The 19311-nt window shown below is 29.0% G+C and overlaps 2 protein-coding genes across 6 annotated transcripts in view; one reads left to right on the forward strand and one right to left on the reverse strand.

The window, feature by feature from the left end:
- Positions 1-2681: 2681 nt before the first annotated feature.
- Pat1 (Protein interacting with APP tail-1) lies at positions 2682-17006 on the reverse strand. Of its 4 annotated transcripts, none has more exons than XM_014425872.3 (13): positions 16872-17006; positions 16679-16789; positions 16483-16606; positions 14239-14365; positions 11959-12127; positions 10574-10840; positions 10008-10132; positions 9502-9641; positions 7254-7396; positions 5487-5652; positions 5167-5402; positions 4740-4904; positions 2682-3911 (listed from the first exon to the last, which is right to left on the reverse strand). In XM_014425872.3, exons 1-12 carry the CDS (start codon positions 16998-17000, stop codon positions 4830-4832), a joined length of 1812 nt encoding a protein of 603 aa, XP_014281358.1. In that variant the 5' UTR covers positions 17001-17006; the 3' UTR covers positions 2682-3911; positions 4740-4829. The 4 variants fall into 4 exon arrangements, with proteins under 4 accessions (XP_014281358.1, XP_014281356.1, XP_014281357.1 ...); XM_014425870.3 differs by having other exon boundaries at positions 7254-7408; XM_014425871.3 differs by having other exon boundaries at positions 9502-9644.
- Positions 17007-17083: 77 nt separating this feature from the next.
- Positions 17084-19311, forward strand: part of IFT20 (intraflagellar transport 20) — a 15888-nt gene continuing 13660 nt past the window's right edge. The window contains exons 1-2 of one of the 2 annotated variants that reach the window (XM_014425874.2): positions 17084-17224; positions 17627-17808. In XM_014425874.2, coding sequence (XP_014281360.1) covers positions 17685-17808 — 124 coding nt within the window. In that variant the 5' untranslated portion in view covers positions 17084-17224; positions 17627-17684. Of the gene's footprint in view, positions 17225-17252; positions 17544-17626; positions 17809-19311 lie in introns of those variants that run through there. The other variant, XM_014425873.3, reaches the window with a different exon arrangement.

Below are 19311 nucleotides of genomic sequence, written 5' to 3' on the forward strand. Positions count from 1 at the left end.
TTAGTTGGGTAATTGGTTAGATCGGACGTTTTGGGTAAAATGGCTTTACGTCATATGTTGATCTTTCGACTAGTTTCTTTAGTTAATGCTTAGACACTTTTTTCTAGAACATAGACGTATGACCTGGCCCATGCCATATTTATTTTTTGTGTACGGGTTGGATTTAATTTTTTGGTCTTGGTCGCATTTTATTTTGGGTCCCGGGTTGGATTTATTTATGGGATTCGGGATAGATCCATTTTTAGGGTCCAGGGCGGATTATTTGACTTTTTGAACATAGCAGGGTAGAGTTATTTTTGAGCTCTGTGATGGATACTACTTTGGAGCATTTTTCGTGTCCAGGGGCAGATAGAATTACTCGGCATGCTAAAACAATGAATCGGCATCACTGCCTAAGCTTCTTTTTGAAATTTGAAGATGTGACTGTGTATTGGGGCGTAATCCTGATAAGTGTGCTATTACCTGATAGATCTCATTCATTCATTTTTGGCGCAGTAGACGCATGTAGCAGTCTTTGGCCTGCCCAGTCATCCCTGTTGGTTGCGCAACTAATAGATATTACGTTTTTCTTATATCCTTTGCGTGATCCATCTTCCCTTGGGTCGTCCCCCAGACCTAATTCCATTCTGTTATGATATAACCTTCTTGTTGTCTTCGCTTTATCCATTTTTAGGATCCATTATATGTCCCAACCATTTCATAAGCTTAACTCTAGCGAAATGGGATATAGCTATATCACTCTACATTAAGGAAACTTCCTTGTTTGTTTTATGCAGAGAGCTCCTTCCCTCTACTATCCCTCTTAGAATAAATTTAAAAATGATCTAAGCCGTTTGCCGTTGACTTCCTAAGGGTCCAAGTATCACACATATGTAGCAACAGGTCGAATCATTTGCCTTGTATGGTCTAAACTTGGTTGCACGGCTCAATTTTCTACTTTTCATAAGACTCACAAGAGAAAAGTGGGTTGTATTGGCAGCCATTATTCCAGCTGCTATTTCCTCTTCTATTGGATGTCATTAATGTTGGACCCCAGGTAGGCAAAGCTCGATACTGTCTGAAAGGTGCGATTGCCTACAACATAGTGCTGGGTGTATGTACAACATAATAATGTGGTGGATGTGTGGGTTTCTTCTTCTGTAAAATAAGGATTCTAGTTATGTCCTATTGACACAGGTACCCATTTTCTGTATCCCATCTTCCAATCTACAGAGCATCATTCACTGCTTGAAGTGATCGCCCTGCAATGACCACATTGTCTGCATATGCATATAGTTGAGTCACATTGTCCCTCCATTATTTAATCCTGCCCTTCTGCTGCTGGTTTCCAGGACAAAATTTAAAAGGAGTGGGACTAATGAGTCACATCACCTAAGGCCTGAACCAACTGCAAAGGACTCGCCAAATGTTTCCTTCAACTTAAATCTACTGACCATGTTCTCCACAGTAGCCATCGCCAAGCGTATCATGTATTTAAGCCCAGATCATGCATTGTATTATAGATCTGCTCTCTAGTTCCGTGTCATAAGCCACCCTAAAACCATTGAATTGCAACCACACTGATTTTAATAAATCAGTCATTAATAAACTCTTGCATTTTTTCCATGGGCAATCTATGAGCGAAAATTCAACCAATTCGCTCTGAAAACAACCTGTTAATTTCCAAGCTGTCTCTCCACTAGTGACACTATGCAATTATACAGAGCAATTGAGAAAATCTTAAACTATTTACTCTTTTCCTCTTATAAATTATGACAATCAGTGATTCCTTCCATTGTTCCGGTAGCTTTCCTGCTTCCCAAATGCTTGTTCCTAATTTGCATAGCTTATCTGCGAGGCAACTCCCACCTTGTTCCAGAAACTCTCCTGGAATCATCTCTGGTCCCAGGGATTCATTGTTTCTATATATTCTAATAATTGGCAAGGAAAGAAGACTCGAAATATATTTCAAGTCATATTTAACAAACATAGTCTCTTAAATATTAGATAGCAATCAAAACAACCTCTCCAAAATTATAAAAATCTTACAAATACACTAATATAATATTTTTCCTCCATGTTTCAAATAAATATCAACTGAGTGATGATAACCATTAGAAGTTTTTCAGGAATTTTCCTATATATTCAAGGATGATTCCCTATAAATCAAAATAAATATAGTCGCTACTTATAACTGCTGAATAAACAAAAATAATTACCTGAAAACATGTAGGAGACTTATCACGTCTTTTTAACAGCATGCTGTATGGGTTAAATAAATTCATAAGCCACAAATTAGGAGTTATTAGTATTAATTGTTTTTTTATAATATGGTGTAGTTTGTACACCCTTTAAACTGATACATTGAAGTACGTTATGTCCAGTTGAAAACAACCCCAGAAACTATAGTTCTTACTAGCAGATTATATGGTAAGGCATTTCATCTGTATCTTCGAGGAATGATTGGTTAACTAATAGAAAACACTTTTATCAACTAATAGATCAAACAAGGTGCAGTTTATATTGTCTATAAATGACTGTCTGAAACAAATGTGGTAGGGAGACATCACAGTGTTGAATTACACCTTATCTGTTTTTTTATCATAAAACATCAACACATTTTTGGAAAGTAATCTCTTGAAAATTTTAAATTTTTGGTTAAATCACTTATTTACAAAGGCTACATATTCTATAAGAAAAAATTTAAACTTCTAAAACAACATTTATTCACAGGCTATTAACAAATGAGAAAATCTCTCCACAAAGTTTTGAATAAATACAATAAATCATCTTTAGTAAATTAAACAATTATATTTTTGAACAATTTATAACCCTTTTCATTTATTGTTTACATACACAGAATAAATTAGTTTACATCAATAAAATAATGAAAATACTGTTACAGAGCTAAAAACATTTTAACAAATCGATTCGCTTTGTGGTAGAACTTATATAATTATAATTCTTTACATTCGCATATTGCAGTCTCATTAAATAAAAATGTATCTATTTTATAAAACCACATTTATAACAAAATATCTATATCTATAATATAAACAATCTGTTAAATACAAAAAATAATAATCACATAGCAAAAACAATACAAAGTAACAAATGACAAGTATTTACATATAAACAAAATGGAATAAAGATATTAATATTGGACAATTATTTATACATAAATAACTTTTTCACAACTAATTATTAAAATGTAACTAATCAGCGAAATTTTTATTAAAAAAATAAAAATATAATTTTAAATTAAATAAAACAGCCAGAATGTAGTACAAAATTAAAAATCCCCTGAGCAAATAAGTATTAAATGCCAGTAATTAAAGTAAAAGTTATATCATGGCCTTAGCACCACATTTTTATCTTCTTTTTACATTTTATACATTATATCAACCCCATAAAGCCTAAAATACTGAATTAAAAAGTAAATTTCTATAATCAGATTTTAAAAGAGACCACAAGTTCATTTTTGACTAGTTTTTTTTTGTTTTGTTTTTTCCATATCATAGTTAATAGACTAAATTTATTGCACTAAAAAAGGATTCAGCTGAAAATAAAGATTATAGAACAAAAAAATGTTACAAGTATTTGTTAAAAGTTTTCTACAGTGGCAGGACTGAACTATTACTATATGAAATATAAATTAATTCATCCTTACCACTTTGGATTAAATCATTAAAATACTCGAATCATAAAAGGTCAGATAATACATTAGTCAGCATTTAAGAAAACGTTGCTTTGCGGCTGTTACATCTCCTTAACGTAATATATAGAACATTTATTTTATTTTCCTTGGTTAATTCCTTTTCCGCTCGGGACACAGATAATAATTACAATATCATAAGTTTCATTTTGATTAACCTGCATAAACATTCAAAAATAGTAGTGTACTGTGATCACAATATCTTCTAAACTGCCGCCTGAAACAAATAAATTGTTTATAACAAACTATTGCAGAAAATATTATTTCAACTATTAAAAAGATTTTTTAATAATAAAGTTGACCACATAACATTTTTACAGTCTCATTTACTTATTATTGCTAAAATTTACTCAATGATTTTTATCGCTAACACAATCAACTTTGATTTGTTTAAATATCTAATGTTTTTCATTTTTAATAATTGAAATTAAATTTTCAAACATATTAATGAACTTTAAAAAAAAATGTTTTACAGAATAATGATCTTTTCATATTTTAGGAAAACATTTGAAAATTTATAAATATTGTTTGTAACTTATATGATCTTCATATTCTTATTTTACTAAAAAATCTATTAAGTAGAAAAAACATAAGTTACTCACAATTTTTGATTTATTTATACTTAAATATATCTACTCTCTAACCCACTGATGGCATTTCTGCCACAAAAGCTGTACACAGCAGTTAATGTTCATAAAAATATGAATTTTTTTAAAGAAAAAATTCTTAAGCATAATAAATAATACCATATTTTACAAAAAAAATAAAAATGTTGAGTTTGATGAATGATTTAAGCAGAGAATTTAAAGAGACAAGTAAAAAATAAAAGATAAATTGAAATGCAAACTTGAATTTTTTTATTTAAAAAACTGTTTTCTTTCTTTTTTACTATATCATGTAAATGTAATATATGTAATTTATATATGTCCGATCATGGATTTATTAGTATGCTGTGTAATGTAGCAACCCGATATATTTGGGTAGCATGGAGGATTAAAGCATTTCTCTCTCTCTACTAACAAGCCCAGATAATAGCTACCCTCACCTGTAAAAAAGTGCGGGAGAGATGGAACTTGGTGATATAGTACATTTTGACATCCTAAATAACATACTAAGTTTGCTACCACCACCACACTTAAGGATTCATCGCTTTTTTGAAAACTGGTTCCAAAAAACCAGTTTTTTCAAAACATCTTCTGTTTGGTGCCTCCTATAAAAAAAAAGAAAAATACAATAAAATTTATGATTCATTGAATTCTCTGCAACTTTTGTTTTAAACATTTTCTTTTGTAAAATAAATAGTTTTAGAGCTAAGTGCTATCTTATGTGCAGCGTTTTTATAAAAATTGCATGAATTCCCTATTATCACCTGGAAGTGAAATAATAATTAATTTTTAGTTTTATTATTATTACATTGCAACGAATGTGCAAAAGTCATTAGCTACTTCTAAAAGAAAAAAAAGAATACTAACAGCTTCACTGCATAGAGAGAACATATCTTGCAGTTCTTCTATAGGAGTGGGTGCACCAGTGAGCAAGAGTGGTGGGTTCCTTCTCGTTTCGGATTCTTCTCGTAACCGTTTCCATCTAGCAATGATGGTCATGTACTTGGTTGAATTATCATAGTCTCCTAATGACTCGTAAACATGCATAAGACCTCTGTAGTCATATTCCAGACCAGAATATGTCTCTGAGAATAACTTAAGACCTGGAAAACAATGATACCTGAAGTAGATCATTCCTAAATTGTCAAAACAAAAAATAAGCCACATTATATGTTGAGGGTGCTTACTTATCCTAATGGATCTGAAGTACAAAAGTTCTGCCTTCTTATACTCTTTCATGTGGTAATTATAAAGGCTTGCAAGATGCCCAACACTTAGACCAACTTCATAATCATCATCCCCAAGCAATTTTTCTTTGATTTCAATAGCTTTTAAATGCATTGATTCTGCCTCCTATAAACAGAATTTATCATTGATAATAGCTAACAAACATAAACAATGATAAATATACAAAAATAGAAAACTACTGAAGTTGTCACCTCATCATACTGCTTTAACAGAGTTAAATAAAGATATAATACAGTTACAGAGTCAAATAAAGATATAATACAGTTACAGATTCAAATAAAGATACAACAGATCTAACAGAGTTAAAAAGTGTTACAGAGTCAAATAAATATATAACAGACATAACAAATATAACAGAATTAAATAAAGTTATAAAACAGTGAAACTTCTCCTAACAGAACAGATCTCTCCAATGAAACATACTCCCCTATAAATACTCCGGGGCTGTTCCAACTCAAAAGTATAGATATTTAGACCCCTTTGCAATGGACACTCCACTGATGACACAAACAAGCAAAATTTTCAAAATTGAGGGATAATTTTAAACCTCTGAACTGGTACTTTCAAAATATTGGGAGTTAATAATATCAGATTTAATGGTTTAGATATAAATACATACTTTTAAACATGTATATAGAATGAAGTTATTCTTTTCTAATTAAAAATGGTTGTCATCTTCTACAGGAGTAATAAACCTATGTAAGATGGCCATATTTCTGTTAATTAAAACCTAACATAATAATACCATCATGTCAACAAAATTATTCACAATATACCACGGATGTTCCTTTTCATTCAATTCAGAATGTTTAGAATGTTACATTACCTCTCTTGACCTTTGATCAGGCACACTACAAATGCTAACATGTTGGGATGTTTCTTATCTACAAGATTAAAAATTCAAATTTTTGCTTAGAACTAATAGGTTCAACCAACTGAATTTGTTCTTCTTTCTCCTGTCCATTTTCTCCAATTGTCACAATCATTTATATCTTATTCTACCAAGTCTGGTAACATAATCCGTAAAAATCTGTCTCAGTCAGCTTTGCGGATACTTTCCATCTGGGCTTGCCTCAATCAACCATTTAATCTTTCTTTCATCCCCCATTCTATTCATAAAGTCCTAATGTCAACAGAGCATAGGAAAAAGTTTAATCATATCCTTGTGTTAAAGATGGAGAATAAGCGAGCCACTAGAACCCCCGAAAAAGGGTACGACCTTCTTCAGAAAATCCTATGCTTGGTACCACAAACTAGCTACTTCATTTCACAGATAATCGCCCAACCAAATGTCACAAATACAAAATCAAACTACCATTTTTAAAATTAAATATCATGAAAATTCGATAACTCTCGAATCGACTTCCCTTCAACTTTTATCAAATTTTGACTATGTGAATTGAAAAAATTAAAGTACTGTTGAAAATTTTAGATCCAAGGACATTTTTCATTTCTTAGTAAATATAAAGCTTCACTACTTTTGGTATTGAAGAAAGAAAAACAATTAGTAAAATTAAACACAAATTTATCAAAAAGAGAAGATCACTAACTAATTATAACGAACCAGTACCTTTGTTAAAGGACATTATGAAAATAAAATGAATATTAGAAAAGGAGGATTTGCTCAATATAAAATTTAGAGATTGATATTAAGAAAATAATTTTTTGAACAAAACCACTAGGTGATGTCAACTTGGCAGACATACCTTATATCTCCGCATACTCTGATACAGTCTCCCAAGGTTTCCATAATGTTTTGCTGTCTGTACATTATCCTCTCCAAAACTTAATCTCGCAAGTCTAAGTGCATCTTTATGGAGAGTTTCGGCTTCAAACAGAAGTTTGTTCTCTAAAAAAGAAACTAAATTTTAAAGTTATCTTCACATTTCCACTAAATATCCCAATAATTATAGGTACATATTTAGATATTTCACAAAAGAATAATGTAGAATATTTTACTTTTTATATTCAGATGAGATGGATAATATTTTAGAGAGAAATATAATAGGTAAAAATTGCGGTTAGAAAACAAACATTTTCTGTTTAATGAGATCCAATATTATAGTCAATGATATCCAATAATTATGGATCAAAAACATAAACTTTCTCAAAAGCAGTTCTAATGATAGGCATAAAACGGCAAATTAAAAACCTGGATTTTTTAAAACAGGATTACACAGTTCTTAATGACTAAACTCAGCGAGTTAATTGCATAGTTCAAAAGAAACAGAAAATATTCCATTGAAATTTTTTAATGATCTTACCATAAAATAACCCAATGCCAGCATTATATAATTTGTATTTTTTTAGTATATAATTTAAGCAACAGATATACTAAGGCTATAACTAACAATAATAACATTAATAAAATGAATAAACTTTTGGACTGTACATTTTGATTCCAAACTTACAGTTTCAAGAACTGAGAAAAAGATTAGTCTAAATCATATTTTCAGATTCATATTTAAAACATTTAGATATCTTGCAATATAAAACATTGCAAGGTGTCTAATTCAAAATATGAACATATAATCTATTTTTTATAATAACCCACAAATCATTATTTTTAAAAACTACATTACAATCAACTTAAATTATGCTTCCATTTTTTTAAAAGTAAAAAAAAAATTATAACTATAACATTAAATACTTACATAATATAACTTCACATGTTAAAAAACTGCATAAATATAAAATTATGTCATTAATAATACTAATAGGATGATTTTTTATGCAATTGCATATTTTTTTCTCTAGCTCCAAATTCAACCAAACCTCAACAGTAATTGAATCATGAAAAGGTTTGTTTTATTAGTTCTGGTATAACAGAAACTTTTGGGATTCTGCACATTTTGTATTTTACTTTTAAATGTAAAATCATTGTTTCATTTACAAATTTATCAGAAATTCATCAAAAGCCATTTAAATAAAATGTTAGGAAACCACCAAATAATTTTCAGTTGATGGTTTATGATACATGTTATATTAGCTTTATCTCGATATTAGTTCTCCATATGGTTCCACAATTCCACGATCTTATAGTTCTATAGTTGTGACCATTAGTTCCAGTTTGACTCGGTAATTGCCAAGATCTGTGGGAGATGACAAACCCAATTCCTCTCTAGCTACAGGACTTAAAAAATCATAAGTAGATACAAGATTTCTAAGTTAACGTACACATTATCCATCTGATTCACAATTTACTTAATAATATACTGAAATTCAATATTGTACAAAATTGCATGTATTTGGGCTAATAAACTGTACAAATTTGAATTTTGCTCCATAAAATTCCATATTTTGGACTTTTTTTTTACCTACATTAGACGATTTCTATTTTCAAAGCTTAAAATTTAATGCTTTCCCAAATTACATATAAATTTATATTATTATTTTTTCCTTATTTAAATCATAGAATAGTTTAGTATTATTTAACATGTAAGGAGTTGAATATACTGTAAAAAAGGAAATTAGTGAATTTACTTTAATTCAAAAAATTTAGACAAGCTTTCCTTGTTAATATTATAAATATATTAATATATTATTAATATTATAAATTAAACAATAAAGTAAATTTTTGCTTGATTTGGATGTTTTAAACACACTTAGGTTTTATATTGCACATTTTCGTTTTCCTACTTCATGAAAATCCGGTTTCTACAATTAAGACTAAACATATATGACTAATATAATTAAACAAAAACAATTTTTAAATGTGAAAAATTAGATACTTATTACATATTTTCATATTTTATTAGGATATGTGAGAAAATAAAATGGTGGTAGTAGCTTCTACCTTTAACACATAATTATTTATTTTGAATTGTATACTCATACTGAAAAATAATTATAAATGAACTTTAAAAAAAATAAAATAATGGGTTAGTAAAATAAAAATAATATCTATACTATATTTTCCTTTTAAAAAACTAAAAATAATAGAAAAAAACTCACGATCTTCAGAAAAATCTGACATATGGTCCAAAGCAATCTCTTCAAGGATCAAGGCTTTGACACGCTGAGCTGAAGCTAACAGCAAATGCTCTTTAGGCAGGAGTTGCATCATCATTGCTATAGCTTTCTCAGCATGCTTCCTACTTTTAAAAATTCACAAATATAAATAAACAATTGTATTATTTAGAAAATATTAACAAAAATGATCCCATAACAAATAAATGAGTTTAAGTAGATGCTATTAAATAGGAACGTTACTACACAAAAGAAAGGATATAAGCTATTGCTTCCATTGTTAAAGGACTAAGGATGAATTCATAGGCCAGTTATTTTTTTCTTTATAGATCAAACAACTTCAACACTGACATTATTAATATATCCTAACATGTTAAGAGTAACTAGATCATCATTCATGAACAGTTTTAAGATTAATAATAATAAAATATTATTTATAAATAGTCCTGTTAATAAAATTAATTTTACACGAATCTAAATATATAACACACCTAGCTTGATAAAACCGGCCAGAACTATATTCATGAACATACAGAGCATATGCAAGCTCTTCGTGAGTAACAGCTACATGAAGATTTAAACTTCCAAAAACTTCTTCCTTCAAATTTAATGCCATCTAAAATAAAAATAAAACGGAATATTTATAATACTTAAGCCTAGCAAGAAAAAATACATATCTTAAAAATGATACAACTTTTTTAAATTGAAAAACCTAATGACAAAAAAAAATTAATGACAAATCCATTCTACAACCTCCAATATTTTGAAATATCAATGGCAGCTATTGCTTAGGATTAGTAAAAAAGAAACTCAGATTAAAACAATGATTAGATAATACAAGTATAGTTTAAAAAAAAAAAATGTAAAAAGTATCTATAGATCTTATAAATGTGTTTGTTTTTTCAACATTTTTAATTTAATCAAGAACAAAATAAGAGAGAGAGAGAGAGAGAGTTTTTTTTATCGGTGGATTAAAAATAAAGAAGTTAAGGAAAAATTTTCAATTTTTTCTCTGTTTTAATAAAGAAACAAACTATATACTTCAAAAAGAAATTACCTCATAAACAGTTACGCTGTCTTTCATAGAATCTGAGTTAAGAAGATAAAATCCATAATCCAAGAGAGCGTCAGCATGCTTAAGATGTTTCTCACCATAAAGTTTCTTGGCGTAATACACTGCTGTTGTAGAAAGTGCCTCTGCTTTTGTAAACTCCCTCTTTACTACACACGATTTAGAAGCCTGGGACAATGCTTCAATTAAAATTTTTGGATTGCCTTGACCATCTCCAAGATCTTTAACTGCCATTACGCTGTACCTGTAGGCCTATGGACCAAATCATGACTAGCTTGCACAAAGAAAACAATTAATATTAACTTATTCAAAAGTTCTGATTATATAATTCAAATCAATATTCTTCTAATAAACTAATTAGTTTTACTATGCGAAATACAACTAGAATACTAGCTGGTTCCCATAAATAAACATATTAAGAGTCTAGTCAAAACATACACCTCAAATCATTCATCAGGATCAAAGGGCAATAACCTTTAAATCAATTCAAATAAGATAACATTCATGTTTGTACTATTTTTTTTTTTTAAATTTCAAATCTCTATTATATATTATATATAAAAACACACACCATTAGAACTTCTGATTTTTCGATTCATTAATTATAATACTATATTATTAACATAATTTTTTATTCAAATAAAATGTTTATGTATTTTCTTATTTCTTTAAAGCGTCTAATATTTTTATGTTCAAACTCTGGATAGCAGTGAAGATATGAAAAAAGTTTCAATCCAAAAAAAGGATTCAGTAAGAAGAAAAGAAGTTATAGATAAGACTATATAAAGGCTCAATGTCAGGACAAAGTAAATCCTTATCAATAAGGAAGTAACTAGTCCAACTAAAATTTTCCTGTGCCTTATCAATAAGGACAGAAAAATATGACAGGTTAAGAAAAAAATAAAAAAATTAAGAGTTCATTTACGTGAATCTTTTTTTAAAAGATTAGATTTCAAAATCACCATGAATATTTGTGATTTGTCAGCAATACACCTAGCTGTAAATACACCTAAATTACAAAAATATAACTACAAAAAAATTTGTTTCATGTTCTACATTAAATAAAACAAAAATTTATAAGTATCATTTTTTTCAGACAATTAAGGAATTTTTATGAGGATTAACATGAAAAAAAAAACAAGCCGGAAGAATTCTGGTTAATAATACAACACTTTTAACAAAGGATTATATTACAACACTGATCTATCAGTTATCACAAAGAAGTTAACAGTATGTAGTATTCAACCCATATCACAATAAAATATAAACAGTAAGCATGAGCATATTATCATTATTTATGATCACAAACTTATGATGATGATAGGTAAAGAAAATATATTCTCACTATTCAATAATAAAAGATGTATTACCAGATCGTAGAGACTCATGTGGAAGCAGTAGAGTGAAAACTGAGTGTAAATTCCAGCAAAACAAATACTTTTATCTTTATTCTTAAGTTTGACAACTAATTCTTCAGCCAACTGTTTGGTTTCAGTTGCAGAATCATACTGTGAATATATAACTTCTGCATGAAGAAGTCTAAAAATATATCAATACATAAAGATATTATACTTCAACTTATATAAGATATTTTCAATTTTTAAAATTGAGCTTAATGTTCCCATGTAACCAAAATAGGCCAGAAATGGCTAGTAGTTTCAATAAATTCAGTAAATATTACAAAAATAATACTTGTAAATCTTTAAGAATACTCAATAAAAATTAACAGGACCAAATTAAATTAATATTAAAGATCATACATTCATAAATCATGACTAGTTGTGAATTGACATTTTAAAAATAAATGAATCCAATAATTTCAATTAAATAACTGACAATCATATATTCTGAGTTAACCCTGGAATGGTATTGTTGAGTAAAATTTACTCCTCATGACATTTGCTCTTCTCACTATCTCTACTAGAGCGTGGTCTGAAGTCAATGATAGCAAATCTCCAGTATTGATAAGGTCAACGTTATTGGGCAAGTTTTAGACCATAGTGTTAATATTAACTGATCGATGCCATTATGATGCACTTGGCAGAAGTAACTTAAACACAGCATTGCCAATCAGTGTTTTGAGTTGTTTAGTAAATCTGCCACATACATATTGATTGTATATAAGGTAAATGGGTCAATAATAAACAATTCATCAATACAAACCACTTGAGCAAAAATTAAAAAAATAAAGGTGAAAGGCATTAAATTCGACTGAAACTGTGAGAGTATGTAACTAAACCACAGCAGTAATGTTGATTACAAAAAGATAGGGCAGTCAATACATGGTGGTAGCTTAGGATTCTCTTTTTATTTTTTCAGTAGAGAAATCTAAGTACATCATATTTAGGTAAAATATTTCTCGGATGAATGGAGAATACCAAAGACTTCAGTGTTAGCAGTTCGGTTTCAAGAGGAACAGGGGTAAAAACTCCATTCATAGGACAGTAACTAAATTTTTTGAAGTACATAATTATACTATTTGTTTTGTTCTGTTGCACATATCTGATGCAATGCCAGTTACAAACCATAGGGCCGACATGACCTATGCCCTTTTTTAGTTCTTAATTATAATTCAGACAATGCAAATGTTCCCAAATGTAATTATTAGAGCAAATTAGTTCATCAAAAATTATTGTTAAATTTGCCTAAAATAAGTTGCTTATATATGTGGTGGTTTTATGCAATATGCACGTTCTTTAATTCTACGTGAGTAAAATTTACTCATCGATAACTTTACATAAGACAATACGATACCATTCTAAGCGTAACCTTTTTTTATTTGCAGTATAAATATTTTTTTATTAAATTATTAACATTTTTGACCAAATTACAAGGTTGTTTCCTTTAAAAAAGACAGGCTGCCAAGCATATGAATAAGTATAATTTCCTCACCATTTATATAGAGTACATAATTGACAGACTGGTTTATATTTCAAGGTCAATGATCTGTTCTTTCTAAAATATAGTTATGTGAAGAAAAATACCTTTGAACACACATAAGCCAAAATCGGGGATGAAATTTAATATGTTTGATATCAGGCCAATTCTACACTAATCCCCAACTTTCCTAGAACTATAGACCATATGCAATTGGACAAACCGTTTTCGAAATACAGGAAAGTGAAGGAAAAAAGATTTACACATGCGTAAGAGAAAGTAATAGATGGAATTATATAAAATTGATATTGGACAACCATATACCAACTCATCCGTCACATGAATTTGACTACAGATAGACAATTGTGAAACCCAATTTGTTGCTTGACATCTAAGATGTAAAATGCAAGCGGAACTCTTCGATTCTAAGGACAAATTTTATTTAAACTTTCTGAATGAATACAAAGCTTCCTTACCTTCGGTAGTGAGGAAGCAAAAATTATTGCAACTTTGAACATGTCAAGTTATGGCTGGAGCGATAATTTTGTAGCATGAAAAGTCTATACGCTCTAGATCTTATGATTTTTTTCAACGTTTCTTTTTCAACTTTAGGTAATTACTAAAACAAAAACTTAGTAATCAACAATCATATTCCCATATAAAAGTAAGTTGTACAAAATCTAAATATATACAAATTTCAACTGAACAATATTTAGATATGAATTGGAAGAGCTTTGTTAAAATTTGAAATTCATTTACATAGTTTTCCATACTTATAACAACATTCCAATGTTTTCCGCCAAGTTTCCTCATTGTCTGGCATCGTTAAACAAAGATTTTTGCAATGGGTTAGAACTTCACAGCTTTCAGTTAACCAACCAGCATCACAGAAAAAAGAACCTGAAATCAAATAACCATTTAAGTTCTAATGTATTTTATAGAAAAATTATTGATGTAGGGGTGATTTTTATACCTATCACTGTAGTAATAGCATTGCATTTTGGTTAAGTCAAAAATAGATTATTTCTAAGTTTAAAAAAAAAAATATATATATATATATAATAACAACCTTGTCCAGAAATCTAAAGTAAGTGAGAAATCAAAAATGGCTGCCCACCAAACATCTTAAATATTTAACTGGACATTTGAGAAATATACTTTGAAAAATTAAAAATATGTTTAAAGTAAACTTTAATCAAATAAAATATCAATCTATTTAGATACAAAGTTAGTGGAGTCTAGTTGTTCCTGATTTTTGTCAAGAATTATACAAAACAATTTCAGTACCAACTATCTCATATATTAAATGTTGAAATAAGATAGATAAACAAGTAAAGTTTGTTTGTTAATTTGGTTAATAAATCTTTAGAGATGGAATGATGGGTTGGTTATTGGACAGGTTACGAACCGATTGTAGCCAGAGTACGAAAAATTATGCAGGTCTGTATATAAATAAAAGTTAACCCACCCATGCAAGATTCAAACTTGCACTGTTTCTGGCTCGTGTTTGTTTACAAAATCAATATTCTGTCCCCAAGGCCTAATTTGGGAAGTTTAGAAAAACCTATAAATCTGTAAAAAATTGTTAATAATATTGGGTACACAAAGATTTTCAAGTTCTCTAATGTTGCAGATAGATTAAATATAGAAAACAAGCAGATCTTTCTTTAATCACTGTCGTAAAAAAGATAATAATAAAACAGTTATGTCAAGAAAATGAAAAGTGATATACTTTTGTAATTCAATTTATAGACAAAGAAGTTAATAAAGTAAATATTTTCATAATTTTTTTTTTTGTACTTAGGCCAACTGGTTAATAAATTAGAAAGTATTTTCTAGTTTGGTGCGAACAACTTAGCTGAATTATAATGAATAAGGTAATAACTGACAAGTAAGACAGTTTTTAATTCAATTTAGGTTAATGAGGCCAGTATCTGTTTTGAATACCAATTAATTAATGCAAATTTGCCCCAAGACTATATAGGACCATGATAGACAAAAATTTTTATTCAATGTAAATTTAATGATTTTTCCATAAAACACATATATTCCTTCAAATTAGGAATGGTGCAAATATAGTATAACATAAATTAAATCAATAAGAAAATATATATTTGATATTATTGGATCAGAAGACTTGGAATACCTGAAATAAAAATGACAAAAAGTGATTCAACTGGAAGCAGATATAACAATGAGCATTACTATTGTAAGAATAAAAATATTTGATCCATTGAGCAATGTTATGTTACGAATTTCCTATTAACAACTAAATGCTATAGAACAAAATTTAAGAAAATTACAAGGAGATATTTTTAATAATGAAAAGATTACTTCTGTTAGATATGTTTTACATCAAGAAAAAATCAGCAGTAAATTTTTTAATTGTGGGGATATTAAAATCGCAAAGTTGACTAAGTAAGATATAATCCAAGATTAGATTAACCGTTGACTCAGTAAAGACCCTTGCTATATACTCATGAACAACCGAAATAATAAATTTAAAATTATATCCCATATTAAAGTTATCAATATAACCCTATACAAAGCAGTTATTAAAAAAATCAAATCAAATGATGTTAATTAACAAATACACACCTAAAAAATATCTCTGTTATCTCTGCATTGAATATAATTTGTGAATATTTACTGATTCAATTCAACCAAGATAAACACAAAACTACTACTTCATTAATTCAAATTTGGATTGTGTGATCATATCATAAGATAATAACTGATTATTATGAAATTCTAATGAAAATTAAATAAGTGGATATATGTACTATTCAAAACATATAATGCAGGTCTTTATCAGAAAACAAATGAAAATTTAATTCCATTACACTAATAGTAACTGTTTCTCTACTACTAAAAGGTAAATCGTCAAAATCACAAAAGCCTTAAGCCAGAAGTTCAACAACTTTCAAACCTATCAAGGAAATAATCCAATAACCCTGGTCTATCATCTTTCCTAAAGGTCTTAAATTTAATAAGGTTTTAAAAAGCTAAAAACTCACCTAGTTTAATTCCAAGGTCTATAAGAGATTCTTTGACTTTGAGTGTCATATCTTTTTCAGAGCATCTTTTAATATATGTGTTGGTCAATTCTCTGTTAACACCAGTACCATGTTTCATCAACTCCTAGAATCAACGGTAATACAGTAAATCGACACCACTTAAGAAAAACAGAGTGTGTTCAACCTCAAAACTTACTTGAAAACACTTGATAAGCATGGTCCTGTTTTGAACCTTCAGCATACGGGAAAAAATATCTAAATCACTGAATTCCATACCCAACACACATAGCCTGGCTTGCTGGTAAAGCTGGAGGACAAAAGAAGGGTTCAGTTTGAAATGTCATACAACTTGAAACATTCCAACAGCATTAAAGAAAGCAGGTGCTTACCATTATGTATATGTCAAAGAGAATAGGTTCTGGCAAATATCTAAAATCATTCTTAAAAAATTTATAAGCCTGGCAGACAGCTGCTACAGTTATGTCATACAATGACAAACAGTTGGATCCATCAGTCATTTTAGATATTTATAAAGATCAGCACTGTTTAAATGTAATATATTTCTAAATATAGGAGGCTAGGGTGTACGACAGATGGACGAATTTCAGAACATTGTTATCACGGATAGTACTTCATGAATGCCCTAAACACTACTGTGTACACCATTGAGAAAGGATCAGACTTCATAATCAGGAGATTAGAACAGTGGTTACAAAATCAATTCACAGCACACTTGATCAATGTAATATAGTAGCTAATGAAACATATGAAATTAACCAATATTAGATATGTAATCTAAGAACGTGTGAAAATTGTTTAATCATTTATTTACTAAAGGACTGTCATGAGACTTCTAAATTCTAATGTTGACATCGGTTCTTAGAGAGGTTTTCTTTACGTCATCCTGTCAAAAAAAAATCAATAACTGCTGTCCATTTTTTAAAATCCATTACAGTCATTGCGACTTGGTGAAAGCTCTCATTATCCCTGCTTACTTATATTTATTTTTTTTGTTACTGGCATTCGTTTATGAACACACGCCTTTAAGCAACAAAGACAAGGCTAGTATTAGTCTCTCGTCATATTAAGTTTTATTCCACTTTTATTTATTCTTTTAAAATATTACTTTTTTTTTTTTTAATAGAGTGGTGAAAAACAGATCTTGGAAGTGCGAAGTGTAGAAAAGATAGAAGTGGGATTAAATGTCAGACCCTGTAACAAGCCTCGGACTGCACTTTGATGAAGTCAATAAGTTACGTATCATAGACCCAGAAATTTCAAAACAAACTGTTGATTTAAAAGAGGAATGTAACGATTTTCTTATAAGTAGGTAAGATTTTATGTTGATTAAATTAAGTATGTCACCATAGTAACACTGTTAAAACTAGATGAGACCTCGTTATGAGTATCAGTCAATTATCTATTACCTATTTTTATTCCAAATGTTGGAATAGTTGAATTTATCTAAATCTCCGCTTTCATATTATATATTTCTATGCTAATGAGTTCTTATATGAAAAATAAATATACTTAGTTTAAATTTCTACTCATATCAATTAGTCCCTTCAGATAAATATAGCTAGTTTAAATTGCCACTCATATCAATTAGCCCCTTAAAATCAATATAGCTAGTTTAAATGTCTACTTATATTAATTAGACCTTTCTAATAAAAAGATTCATAGCGATTTTATTTTTATTTTTGCAATTAATTTATTTAGTTTTGAGAAAACAAAAAGGTTCTTGTTTGGTATATATTCTTTCTAAGAACCCTTGGGCAGTACCAAATCTATATAACCAAGAAATTATTCTTAGACCTGGTTTCCTGTTGAACTAGAAAGTATAAATTATTTTTGTTCCTCTTTTAGTTGGTTTTAATTAATTTAGATGGTTACTCTGGTTGCTTAAGCTGTCACACTCGTACCTCCGGGAAAAAACTTTATACTATTTAAATGAAATAAAATGAATGTTTCATCCTAGTAACATTTTAAAAGAATCCTTGAATTTAGAAAAAATTATGTAAACTATGGCTGAAAGGAGATTTCTATAGAATGAATCCTTGTTGTTTTTTTATATTATTTTTTAAAGTAATAGGAAAAATCGTATTGTTGATTTTTTTGTACCTTAGAGTCTCATTTTTATGAGAGAAAAATGCTCGATTGACAAGAAACAAAGCTACCCAAATGTAGTGGGTTACTATAACACACAGTATACTGATCATACAAGACAACATGAACGAAATATAATGGTACAATATTTGCATTTTTATTTCAAAGTTAGAAAACATTATTAATTCTATTTAGTCATTTCATTCGGGATACTAATAGAAAATGTAATATTATTATTTTTTTGACGCATTTTGCGTTTGTAAAATAAAATAAAATAAACAATTATCAGTAAATCATTTCTTTAGCCGGATCATCTCGAAGCGTACAATTAAAAATTTATTTCAAATATTTCAACCTTTGAATGACGACATTAATGACATAGGTAATCAGAATGCTCACTTTTTGTTTCTCAGTTATTTTATGAGAGTTTCGTACAATTAAAAATTCTGTGTTTGTATAATTGACCTAAATACAATGGACTTCCTCACAGCATAAAATAAATATATGTTTGACCGATTATTATAATTAGGTAGTCGATTCCTGACCTCTGTCCTCTTTTTTAATCTTTTCCTAGTCTCGTGCTCTTAGAACAAAGGCTATAGATCCACTAAAAACGTCGGGAAAAGATAAATGAGAATTTGTTATATTTTAATAAATAGGAAAAGTGATTTTTTAAATAATTAATACGTCTCTCTCTCTCTCTTTCTCTCTCTCTCTCTCTCT

Source organism: Halyomorpha halys, unplaced genomic scaffold (assembly GCF_000696795.3).
Source record: "Halyomorpha halys isolate HHAL.00 unplaced genomic scaffold, Hhal_1.1 Scaffold540.1, whole genome shotgun sequence".
In the NCBI taxonomy this organism is placed as follows: Eukaryota; Metazoa; Arthropoda; class Insecta; order Hemiptera; family Pentatomidae; genus Halyomorpha; species Halyomorpha halys.

What these genes read in the sequence shown, in the direction of transcription:
- Pat1 (XM_024359550.2), bottom strand. Translation starts at nt 17,000, where the DNA reads ATGACTGATGGATCCAACTGTTTGTCATTGTATGACATAACTGTAGCA. An exon ending in AGACCTTGGAATTAAACTAG is followed by an intron (nt 14,366 to 16,482) that starts GTGAGTTTTTAG and finishes ATTTGATTTCAG; the next exon opens with GTTCTTTTTTCTGTGATGCT. An exon ending in TCTCTCTATGCAGTGAAGCT is followed by an intron (nt 4,905 to 5,166) that starts GTTAGTATTCTT and finishes TTTTTTTTATAG; the next exon opens with GAGGCACCAAACAGAAGATG.